General features: G+C 44.6%; 1 protein-coding gene across 4 annotated transcripts in view; it reads right to left on the reverse strand.

The window, feature by feature from the left end:
- Positions 1-5,458: 5,458 nt before the first annotated feature.
- Positions 5,459-13,347, reverse strand: part of LOC137423021 (uncharacterized) — a 37,973-nt gene continuing 30,084 nt past the window's right edge. For all 4 annotated transcript variants that reach the window (XR_013622901.1, XM_068109789.2, XM_078774773.1 and 1 more), the window contains one exon: positions 5,459-5,747. Coding sequence is in view for 1 of the 4 variants with exons in the window: in XM_068109789.2 (XP_067965890.2) it covers positions 5,652-5,747 (96 nt within the window). In the remaining 3 variants the exon portion in view is untranslated. The remainder of the gene's footprint in view (positions 5,748-13,347) is intronic.

Genomic DNA, 13,347 nt, shown 5'->3' on the forward strand with positions numbered 1-13,347 from the left:
GTGCCGGCGATAGTTTTCCTACTCTTTATGAAAGACAACGTGGGATTTCTAACATCCACCAACTAATGCTGGCAGACAGGACGCCCCGTTTAACGTCCATCCGAGGGAGGCCACACACATTGATGAATCACTCTGTATGTGAAACACTGCTAGTAGTAGTACGACAGTTTATAGCTGGGTCGGGATTCGAACCCAAGCTAGACAGCTTAGGGGTGAGTTGTGTGTACCTCAAGGCCATCATGCTAGCCTATGGGCGAGAAGATGCAACACCATCGGGAACGTGCTGCATTTTATTTAAGTTTGAATTTAGGAATGTTGAATGAGATTGTGTTATTACAGATCAAGTCCTGTTTTGTCCATTTCCTCCTATCGATCGTAGGAGAGAATCTTAACAAGGTCTGAGAGTTGAGAGTGAAATCTGACATGATCTACAACTGTGTTTATTTGACTTCAATGCACTCTTGAACCGCTGGACGGAATGACTTGAAAACTACTGGTTGTACTTGGGGTGTGCACAGGAAGGTTTTAAGGGCCAAGCTCTTCGTTAGTCATTCAAATACCCCATAAGTTCATGTTACCATTGACATGTTAAAATTATTGATGAAGCTGAGTATTTGGGCCTATCAATTTCCCATCGCAGACAAGTCTGTGGACTGTCTTCTACCACCTCCTTTCTGGTCTTCCACCCTCCGTTCTGTCCATGCCTTGTCCCCCAAGGTTCCTGCAGGGGGCACGTGCTCCATCTGGTGAAACTGCCTAAATCCAAAATGACTGCTCACCTCCACTCATTCCTCTTTTTCCCACCTATGGAATCAACTTCCACATTCTCTTCGATCTCATTCTTCCCTCCAAGTCTTCAAGACAGCTGTTCACCATCATATCAGATCATCCCCAATCCAAAACCATGATCTTTTCTTCCCCCGTTAAACCCAAACCCACCTCTTCCCAAATTTTCGGTTTTTCCTTCCGTGTATTTGCTCCTGTATCCATCTTGTCCATCCCGTGCATCCTCTCCTACCCTTCATTCTATTTGTCAGTCTCCCTCTATTTTGTCCCACATCCCTGCAGTTGGTGTTCCCCCCTTTTTCTTTTGTTCGGTTAATTGTGTCCTGACGCGTTCTGTATTCTAGCTCCACCACAAGCCTCGACTTTGTATGAATCTTTCTTTGTGCTCCACAGCCTGTATATGTGAGATGGCTAGATTGTACCTGATAAACACACTCCAAATGTTTGTCGTTGCCTTGGGCTAGGTAATATGTGCTGACCTTTAATGGGTACGATACTGTATTTGTGGACCTGCCATCATTACCCATCGACCCATGTGTGGCATAGTCTGTGCAGCATATGCAGCCACTGTTTTATTTATTATTAGTTTCTGTATTAGCCAATTGTACTCGAAGTAATAATCTAAATCAAATTCCTCTTTTCTCCCGCCTCTGGAGCAAATGCCCTCACTCTCTTCAATCCCACTCCTCCCTCCAGGTCTTTAAAACAGCTGTTCAGCACCATCTCTTATCTACCCCCATCCAAAACCTTGATCTTTTCTACCCCTGCTAATTTCACCCCAGATCCACTTTTTTGAAATACCAACTTCTTTCCTGGAAGTCCTAGCAGTGTCCATGTGTTTTTTGTTTTTTTTACCTCTCCCACCCCTCCCCCTTCCCATGCCTCCTCCTTCCAAGCCCTCTCCCTCCCACAGATCTCCCGGTGTCACTGCTCTCCATCTTGTCTCCCGCTCCCTTTATCATATGTTTTATGTTTTATATGTCAGTTTGTCTTTTTGTGATCAATGTTAGCTCTTACACGAGCCTCAATCTTGTATAAAACTAGAGCTTCCAGGGAAGCAGAACTCAACTGAACTGACTATATGCCGGCCTATGGCGGCCATTTTGTGACAGATTGGGTTGACATGCGATAGCAACCTACCTTGTGTGGTAAGAGTCTCACACACCAAGTTTGATCAAAATCCATAAATATTTGTGGACGTTAAAATCTTAACGTCGTTTCGGAGCTGAAAACAATATGGCGGCCTATGGCGGCCATTTCGTGACGGATCGGGTTGGAATGCAATAGCAAACTACCTTGTGTGGTAAGGGTTAAACATTCTAAGTTTGATCAAAATCTGTTAATATTTGTGGATGCAAATATTTGTGGAGTGTTAACATCATTTTCATGACCAAAAACAAAATTGTCGCCTAAGTCCGCTATTTTTCAACGGATCGGGCTGAAATGTAATACCAACCTGGTCCTTGGGGTAAGGATGCTGCATGTCAAGTTTGATCAGAATCGGTTGATATTTGTGGATGTTGGAGTGTTAACGTCGAAAAGTTAACGGACGACAGACGACGACGATGACAGACGACGGACGCCGGAGGGTTCAGCATGTGATGAACTCAACTGGACGGTAGTCCAGTTGAGTTAAAAAGAAAACAAAAAAGTACGTCTTACTTATGTGGGAGTGCAATCAAAACCCAACTTTTATAAGTAGAGAGAGAACTACCCCCCCCCCCCAAAAAACAACAATTAACCTGCAATGTTCAAGCCAGCAACTTCAGTCCTGGACAGGTGCCTGTGACTTAGCAGCATCAAAACCCATCAAATAGAGTCTCAGTCAAAAACATCATTTATTTAAACACAAGTGTTTGGAGACCACTGGCATATTAGCTATAAATATACCAACATCTTGTAATTTGGAAAAATATAAATAATCTCCAAACACCAAAAGCATGTACGGTATGCTATACACAAGCAGCAAAGGAAGAAAATTATAAGTTTGAACTATTTTCTGATTTACAAGTTATACACCAAATATAGGTGACAAAACAGACCTTTATACAAGGAATAAAACCGTTTACAGCAACAAATATGTAAGAAGAGAATTTAAAATATACCACATATATTTATATTGTTACAGACGCGGTTGTGGATGTTGGTTTACCGAGCGGTTTGGTATGACCGCGTCTGCACAGTTTACCCGATTATACTCGAACGTTGGCCGAGTCGCGCTATGCTAAATCAATTACGGAAAGGACACAACGGCTGGATTAAATGACACGACACCAGGGGTACAGTTCTCAAGACCTCCGGAGGAGGTTATAATATTGCGGAACGTTAGATTACAAGGACAAGAGAGACAGCATAGTAAGGTAGGCACTTAATCACGGTCTTATAGTAACCCCGACAGACGACAGATAAACGGGACAAGACTGACTCACACGGGGATTGATGGCAAGGAAGGGCAGGTAGTCGAGGCTCAAGGTGCACCTTGGCGCAGGGGCAGAATCGACCCGGTCCGGTCCAGAGATGCGGGAGGTCTCGTCGCGCTGGAGGTGGCGTCTGTTTCTCCTTCGTGGCTGAGGCGCATCTGACGTCACGTCCGGTAAGTGGCTGCGTATATCCGGCGGGGAGTGACACGCCCTCGGCTCGTTAGCTCCGCCCCAGATGGAATCGGCCCGTTGCTTCTTATTGGGTGCGGGGGTTACCGGGCTCCGCCCTTGACGAGGAGCTGACAGCCAGCCCCTTCGTGGTAACCCCGTGGGCGCACATGGCAATGGCGGCTAACCAAGCCGGTGTGAGGACGCACACTCCCCGCACCGCGGCCGCGCCGCCCCCGCTGTGGTTGCAGTTGTTGTTGTTGTTATTGTTTCATGAGGAAGATGGGAGGAGGTATGGGGAGGTCCTAAACTCACTACTGGTGCCATACAATCACATTCTGGTGCAACGAAGAGTCAGAATTAATGGAAACGAGTCCTTAACTGACATAGACTAAGAATAACTAGCAAGATGTCCGAAAGTTGTCTACGTGAGATGCGGTGGACCTGGGCACGACATTTAATGGGGGAAGAAGGGGAAGGTCGGTTCTACAGAGTGTTGTTTACAGACAATGGGACTAGGGAATGGGGGATTGGGGATAGTTGGGGAGTATTGGGGAAATAGGGGAATATTTACAAGCGGATATGGAGGCCAAATCCCATATCCGCAACAATATATTACCAGCATCAGAACATGTGCGTGCTTGAGTGTCGCCACATCAGTTCATTTAAATGCTTAATAAAACAGCAAAGATAGCAAAAGGTAAATAAATATATTGGAGCTACTTATGAATGGACGAGGTTTTTAAAATGCCACAATGAGACTCACAATGGGCAAAGAAATTTATATATTTTTTAGTTTTCTCGTGAAGGTACAAAGATTGATGAAGAAGATCATTGCTTAACATGGAAGCATTGGTGTTACAACACAGGAAAGCTGAAAGTGCATTTCTCATCGGTGTTGAAATAAGCCAGTTAGTGCAAGATCTGAAGAATGAACTGACAGCAGTTGTGACTGTATCGTCGAAAAAAGGTCGAGTAATGCGTAGGGACGCGGAAAACAAAAAAATTGCAATCTGTCGGTATCACTTGTCTCAGACCATACCAAGCAACTCCATTCTTCGAATAACTCCATCGTGGCTCAACTTGAAAAATCTACCCAGACTGCGCATCTCTACTCTCACGTTTATGGAAATGATTCCATCCCAGTCTTCTCTCCAGGTATGCTGGCCCGTGGTGCACCAACCATCTCATGTCTCCTCCATCCCGACACACAATCCTTTCTGCCTTCATTAACCCAACATAAGCCAAACCTGCGTTTCTTCTCTCATCTTTTGTTCATTCCCTTGCTTGGTTAGTCCAAATGTAGCCCCACTGTCAGTACATTGCCTCTTTACTCCCTCTCTTTCATCTCGTGCCTTTACACCCCTATCACCGTGAGTCTGGGTCTTGCATCAAGTCACTTTTTACATGCCAGGACACAGACCTGTAGAACAACCATTGTACATCAAACAAATAATCAAGAAATGCCTCATCAAACGACTCATGCTGTTTTTAATAGAAGTCTAAGTGGACTGGCAGGGTGACCTAGAGGTACGCACACTTCAGTCTAAGCTGTCTCGTCTGGGTTTGAATCCCGAAACTGCCATAAACTGCCATCTAGGTATTTCACAGGCAGGGTATTTCGCTACCAAAAAACGGCAAAAAAAAAAACCACACCATGCATTGGTCAGGGGACATATTGTCCCATAATATTGATGTGGAGCAAAACCAAACACTCAAAGAGAGGCGAGTACAGGATTGTAACTTAAGTGCTTTTTGTTGATGCTTCTCCGTTTGCCTCTCTAACTCCCTCATTGTTACATTTATAGCATTAAAACCTAAAGATCAGATAAAGTGATTCATCAGAACCTGATGAAGGAAAGGAAGGCATGCTCAACAAGTGACAATATGTAATCTATAACCATCTTCAAGCCCATTTTGATTTTAACCAAAGTCAAGATTGCTCAGTTGCTTCCGATATAATGAAGATACCAGATCGAATCAAGTACTTAATGAAGTCCCCATGCACCATTATACCTCTTTACCACCCACCCCTCCCAAATGATCCAAACGAAATAATTTAACAAATCATATAGCAAGGATAATAGAGTCAAATATTTGTTTGTTTTGCAACTGAACAATGTTTTGCAACTAACACAAAGCATATTTGCAACTGAACGATCAACACAAACACAGCAACGTTACAGCAAGCAAATTTATATTTCGGTCCAAAGACAAGAGCAACACCACCGCAACCCAGAGGGGACAGTGATGAAGCGAGCATTTTAAAAGAAAGCATCAAAGAAGTTTCATAAAAGAAAGTATTCTTTTCGGTAGAGTCTTCGGTCCGTGGTCCATTTCCGTTTCCCCAAAGATGTAATTCAACAGGAAGGTCTGGGGATGGGAATAAAGTACAATAGTACAGGTATTGAATTGTCAAGGGTCATGACAGAAAGAAATAAATAAATGTAATAATTTTGCATTACAGCAAAATCGAGTAAAATACTGTTTTATTGATTTTGCGCTCACAGGATGCCCACTGCCCCTTAGGAGGAAAGAACGCCTGGTACACGATACCTGCACTGCCCTGGATTAAGAACCCTCAGTGGGCAAAACGCTAGGCCTGAGCTTTGCCTGCCGGGCAACTATATTGCTCTGAACAGGATGGTACAGAGAAAGAACTTACCTTTGAGCTGTCTAGTCTTGCTGTGATTCTCGGCTGACTCTAAACGACTAGATTGGTGCTTTACAGACAAGGTTTGTCTGCAATTATTGGTGCTTTATTTGGTGCTTTTTGGTCCTTTAATTGGTGCTTTACAAACAATTACGATGTCTCTCCGAAAAGACCGAATGGACAACCCTCCCATCCACTTTCTGAATAATCCTCTCCAAGAAGTTCTGTCATTCAAGCTTTTGGGTCTCACTATCTGCCATGATCTTTCCTGGGAAAACCACATTTCAAATCTGGCCTCCAAAGCCATTCGCCGACTGGGCATCCTCCGTCTTGCGAAGTCCTTCCTTGGCACACCTGAGCTCCTCACCACATACAAGGCTTTCATCCGCAGCTCAATGGAATACTGCTCTCCCCTCTGGGCTGGTGCTCCTGCCTCACACCTAGCTCGTCTTCACGCTGTTGAAACCAAAGCGTTCAGAATCATTGGAATCTCCCGTGATGAAGCTACCTCCGATGGCCTTTCACTTACTCACCGCAGGCAGATTGGTGGTCTTTCCGTCTTCTACCGACTCCTCTCCGGCCTTGCTCCTCCAGCTCTCTCTGGGCTCTGTCCCCCAAATATTCCTACAGGTCGCACAAGATCTGCCTGCAACCCTCTTATGGTTAAACTGCCAAAATCAAGACTCTCTGCTCACCTTCACTCCTTCATTCCTCTTTTCTCCCACGTCTGGAACAAACTCCCTCACTCTCTTCAATCCCACTCCTCCCTCCAGTCTTTAAAACAGCTGTTCACCACCATCTCTTATCTTCCCCCATCCAAAACCTTGATCTTTTCTACCCCCGCTAATTTCACCCCAAATCCACTTTTTGAAATACCAACTTCTTTCCTGGAAGTCCTTGGTGTCCTTGTGTTTATACTTCTCCCCCCTCCCCACCCTTCCCACGCCGCCTCCCCCCAAGTCCTCTCCCTCCCACACATTCCTGATGTCCCTGCTCTCAAATGTTTTGTTTATGTGCTTCCCCTTCTCTCCCCATCTTGTCTACCGCTCCCCTTTTTACTGTATATACTTTGTTTGTTTGTCTGTTTGAATTGTTTGTGTGATAAATGTTAGCTCTTTCACGAGCCTCGATTATGAGTACAAAAAAAAGAAAAAAAAAGGTGTGCATCACAAAATGTGCCTTCCCTTGGATGACTAACATGAGCAAGTGGACGTTTAAAAAGATCCCAGGGTGCTTTTTGATTAAGATGAGGTGAGGTATTGCCAGCACTTGAACAAACAAGTAATGCACAAGTAATATTTACGATTGCTTTATCAATTTTCTCACTTAGGCTGCTTGTGAAATATCTACAACTGATTAAATGAAAGACCAAATACTGAATTGGAGTCATCAGAAGGAACCGAAAAAGCAAAGCTGGAGTCACCAGGAGGAACCTGGATAGGATCCGGGGTTCAGCCGCTTTGCCACTATCCTCGAACCCATCCAGGTGCAGCCAAGTGAGCCTTAGAAAAAACCTTCTGGAAGAATTCACTTCTCTTTAGACAGATCGATAAAGAAGGAGAAATAAAGAGTAAAAGAGATAAAATAAAATAAAAGCAAGAATAAGAATGAATAAAGAGAAATGTGAAAAAGTTGAAAGCAGTGTAACAGGAACAACTAGAAGGGCATTCGGTAGAGCGCATACCTCCGCCAGGCTGAACAGTTTATGGTTTCTATGCCACTGATAAAGCCAAATCTGGATTCGGACCTGAACCAAAATCAAATCGGCTAGTTCTTGTCACCTAACCAACTCGTCCACCAAGTTTATTCATAACTCGTCCACAACTTTTTATGCCTCCGCTGACGAAGTCGCCCGAGGCATTATATTTTCAGGTTGTCCGTCCGTCCGTCCGTCATAGGTTTTCGTTACCGCGATAACTTGAGAACGGCTGAAAGGATCTTAGTCAAACTTGGCACAGGTATGTATAATGAGGTAAAGATGAACCGATTAGATTTTGGGGTCAGGAGGTCAAAAGGGTCAGAGGTCATGTTTGGTCAAAATCCTGTTACCGTGATAACCTGTGAACCAGTGATGAGATTCTGACCAAATTTGGTACAATTATGTAGAATGATGTAAAGATGAACCGATTAGATCTTGGGGGCAAGAGGTCAAAGGTCAAAGTCTGTAATAGGTCTATAACTGGAGAATGGCTGAAGTGATCGAATTCAAACTTAGTACAGGTATGTATAATGATGTAAAGCTTAACTTCCTAGATTTTGGGGTAAAAGGTCAAAGGTCAAATCTGTAATAGGTCTATAACTTGAAAACGGCTGAAGTGATATAATTCAAACTTGATACAGGTATGTATAATGTTATAAACATCAACATATTAGATTTTTGGGATCTAAGGTCAAATCTGTAATATGTCTAAAACTTGAGAATGGCTGAAGTGATCTAATTCAAACTTGGTACAGGTATGTATAATATTGTAAAGATAAAGTGATTTGATTTTTGGGTCAAAGGTCAAATCTGTAATATGTCTATACTCTATAACTTGAGAACGGTTCGTTTATTCGTTCTTATTTGTTCGTTCGTTCTTTGACCACGTTGTTTGTGATCACGTGATCACGTTGTTAAAAAATGTCTCATCTGTCCCCTGAAGACCTGTACTCTGTCATATTCTATAACACCTTTTTCTTCTTCTTCTATAAAAGGATGCTTTCGACTTGCTCACCAAATCTATTCATTCCAAAAAACATTTTCCATCTCTTATAGTGCATCTTTCATTCATTCCCTAAACTCTCCAGCACTCCATCCTCCCTCCAGCGTCCTCAAACGTATTTTTGACTCGAATGTCTCAAGAAACTCATTTTGCAATAAATGTTCGTTTCCCATTAATCGTACACTTTTCAAAATCCCATCACCCCAAAAACCCATTTCCCATCACCCCTCCCCTCGAAATCTACCCCCTTGCCCCTCCCATCCAAATCATCCCCATCACCCATCTCTTTCAAATCTTCCCCCTTGCCCCTCCCCTCCAAAGCTTCCCAATCACCCATTCCTTTCAAATCTCCCCCCACACCCCTCCCCTCCGAGACTCTCCCTCGCTCCTCCCCTCCTAGACTCCCCTCTCACCCCTCCTCCTCAAAGCGTCCTCCCCGCTTCTTCCCCCTTCCAACTTTCACCTTCATCTCCCTCAACCTTCTGCCTTGCTCTTCCCCCTCGTCAAATAACACCTCACTGCGCCTCTCCCAATCACCATCAAACCTTTTGTCCGCCCCATTCTTCCCTTTCTCCAAGCTATTCTGTAATCTCCGACACACCTTCAACAGCTCTCCCTACCTCTTCCTCCTCTTCCACATCTTACCCTACCCCCCCCCCCCCCCTGTTCTGTATCCGATGCTCCCCCTTCCTCTTCCTTAACAGTATGGACCTCAAACATCCGGGGCCTTCGCTCAAACTTGTCTGATCTCTCCATACAGGTTGCTTCTGACAAACCAGACGTGATCTGCTTAACAGAAACTTTCCTCCTTCATGATGTCTCTGATTCCTTGGTATCTCTCCCAGGTTACTCCCTCCTCCGGTATGATAGACCTGAGCCTCGTCCTGGAGGTGGGGTTGCTGTCTTTATAAAAAACTCTCTTCCTCACTCGCCCTGCACTGCCCTCTCTCCACCTCACCCCCAGGAATACCTTTGGCTACGGCTTCCCCTTCGCTCCCACCTTTTGTTCATATGTGTGTTGTACCGTCCAGCGTCCACCAAACAGTGATGACTCCATCTACATCTCGCTGTCTGAGAATATGGACCAACTTCTATCTACCCATCCCAACTCTCTCTTCCTCATATGTGGTGATTTCAACTGTCACCATGCCAGTTGGCTGGGTGTGGGTACCTCTCTCACCAGCCATGGCTCTTCAGCAAAGGACTTCTGTGACTCACTGGGACTGACACAATCTGTCAATTTCCTGACCCGGATTTCAGTCAACGGAGCATCTTCTCTTCTGGACTTGGTTATGACTAACTTCCTTGAAAATGTCTGCTGTTCTTCTTCTGCTCCAATCGGCTCTTCTGATCATGTGCTTGTTAAAGTGCACATCTCTCTGACCATTCTCAGAGAGCCTCCTCAGCGTCGACGAGTCTGGCATTTCACTCAGGCCAACTGGCACGGTCTTCAAGCAGCCATCAATCATCTGGACTGGTCTCCCATCTCTACTGCCTCTGACATAAATTCTTCCTGGGAATTCTTCCAAAGCAAACTGCTCTCTCTCATGCACAGATTTATCCCATCTCGTCTTCTGTTGTCATACCCTTCCTCCCGTCCATGGTACACGGAATCTTGTGGTGAGGCTATTGCCCAGAAACAACTTGCTTTCGTCTCCTCGAAAGCAAATCCAACGGAAGGAAATCTCATTTCCTTTCACAAAGCCCGAAACAAGTGTGTGTCCACCCTCAGGAGAGCCAGGAAACAATATCTCTCCGTTCTCAGGACCGAACTCTTTTATCTGTCTCCCTCTTCCAAATCCTGGTGGCATCTGGTCAAATCTGTTTCTGGTGTTTGTTCCCCCTCCATCCCCTCCCTCACCTCAAATGGCCACACGGCTGACTCCGCACGTGAAAAAGCTGAATGCCTCAACTCTGTGTTTGCCTCTAAATCTTGTGTCCCAAACCCTTCCCTCTCTGTACCCACTGTACCCAGTCGTACCCAGCTGCTCCTGGACTCTGTGTCCTTTCCTTCTGACAAGGTGGAAAAGTTTCTGTCAACCCTCGACTCGGATTCTGCAACTGGACCTGACGGCATCAGCCCACGGGTCCTAAAATCCTGTTCTTCCGCTCTTTCACTCCCTCTCTCTATTCTCTTCACCCTCTCTTTTGCTCAAGGTCATCTTCCATCTGCTTGGAAATCTGCCAACATCACCGCTTTGCACAAAAAAGGTGCAAAAACAGATCCCAGCAACTACAGACCAATCAGCCTTCTCCCAATTATCAGCAAAGTCATGGAATCCATCATTGCTTCAGATATGAAATCTTTCCTCTTCTCCAATGGCTTGATCTCTGATCATCAATTTGGTTTCAGACCTGGACACTCTACTCTGGACATGCTGCTTCTGCTTTCTCAACAATGGATGGAGGTCCTCAATGCAAAACAGGAAATTAGAGCAGTCTCCCTTGACATATCACGTGCCTTCGATACGGTCTGGCACCCCGCTCTGCTCACCAAACTCTCCTCTTTTGGTATCCATGGAAATCTCCACGCATGGTTGGCGGACTTCCTCTCTAGTCTTAGTCAACGTGTGGCCCTGAATGGGTTTCTCTCATCTCCTCTTCCTGTTCAGGCTGGAGTTCCACAAGGCAGTGTTCTGGGCCCTGTGCTTTTTCTGGTCTTCATCAATGATCTCTCTGACTCTCTTGAAAATCCTCTGTATCTCTTTGCTGATGACTCGACTCTCTGTCGCTCCATTCTTCATCCCTCAGATCGGCAGTCTGCAGCCTCCTCACTCTCTGCAGACCTGGACAAAATCACAGACTGGGCAAACAAGTGGAACATGTCTTTCAATCCTGACAAATCTCACACTCTTACGATGTCTCTCCGAAAAGACCGACTGGACAACCCTCCCATCCACTTTCTGAATAATCCTCTCCAAGAAGTTCTGTCACTCAAGCTTTTGGGTCTCACTATCTGTCATGATCTTTCCTGGGAAAACCACATTTCAAATCTGGCCTCCAAAGCCAGTCGCCGACTGGGCATCCTCCGTCGTGCGAAGTCCTTCCTTGGCACACCTGAGCTCCTCACCACATACAAGGCTTTCATCTGCAGCTCAATGGAATACAGCTCTCCCCTCTGGGCTGGTGCTCCTGCCTCACACCTAGCTCGTCTTCACGCTGTTGAAACCAAAGCATTCAGAATCATTGGAATCTCCCGTGATGAAGCTAACTCCAAGGGCCTCTCACTCACTCACCGCAGGCAGGTTGGTGGTCTTTCCGTCTTCTACAGACTCCTCTCTGGCCTTGCCCCCCCAGCTCTCTCTGGGCTCTGTCCCACAAATATTCCTACAGGTCGCACAAGATCTGCCTGCAACCCTCTTATGGTCAAACTGCCAAAATCAAGACTCTCTGCTCACCTTCACTCCTTCATTCCTCTTTTCTCCCACCTCTGGAACAAACTCCCTCACTCTCTTCAATCCCACTCCACCCTCCAGGTCTTTAAAACAGCTGTTCACCACCATCTCTTATCTACCCCCATCCAAAACCTTGATCTTTTCTACCCCCGCTAATTTCACCCCAATTCCACTTTTTTGAAATACCAACTTCTGTCCTGGAAGTCCTTGGTGTCCTTGTGTTTTATACTTCTCCCTCCCCCCCCCCCCCCCTTCCCACGCCTCCTCCCCCCAAGCCCTCTCCCTTCCACACATCTCCCTGCTCTCAAATGTTGTGTTTGTGTGCTTCCCCTTCTCTCCCCATCTTGTTTTCCACTCCCTCTTTTTATATATTTTGTTTGTCTGGTTGATTTGTTTGTGAAGTAAATGTTAGCTCTTTCACGAGCCTCGATTCAGTATACAAAAAAAAAAAAAAAAAAAAAAAAAAACGGTTGAAGTGATCCAATTCAATCTTGGTACAGGTATGTATAATATTGCAAAGATTAAGTGATTATATTTTGGGGTTAAAGGTCAAAAGTCAAATCTGTAATAGGTCTATAATTTGAGAACGGCTGAAGTGATCTATTTCAAATTTGTTATATGTCAAATCTGCAATATGTCTAAAACTTGAGAACAGCTGAAGTGATCTAATTCAAATTTGGTATAGGTATGTATAATGAGTGTAAAGATTATCTGATTAGATTATGGGTTCAAGAGGTCAAAGGTTAAAGGTCAAAGTCTGTAATAGGTCTATAACTTGAGAATGGCGAAAGGGATCTAATTCAAACTTGGTACAGATATGTATAATGATGTAAGGATTAACTGATTAGATTTTGGTGGTCCCGAGGTCAAAAGCCAAAGGTCAAAGGTCATGTCAGGTAAAAATGTGAGAACTTGTGAACAGCTGAAGGGATTTAAATTTAAACTTTGTACAGGTATGTTTAATGACGTAAACATGAACCGATTAAATTTTGGGGTCAATTGGTCAAATGGTCAGAGCTGAATGAACAGCTGAATGGATTTAAATCAAACTTGATACATGTATTATAATGATGTACTAATGTGCGCAGAGGCATATCAATCGACGTCGTGACGTCGAAGAGTGCCATTCTAGTTTAACTATGTTAATATATATATCGCTTTTCGCCCAATCTCTCAATGGTGAATAATCACTTACAAAATTAAATAATTATTGTATCCAAATC

Source organism: Myxine glutinosa, chromosome 3 (assembly GCF_964187855.1).
Source record: "Myxine glutinosa chromosome 3, kmMyxGlut1.1, whole genome shotgun sequence".
Lineage (NCBI taxonomy): Eukaryota > Metazoa > Chordata > Myxini > Myxiniformes > Myxinidae > Myxine > Myxine glutinosa.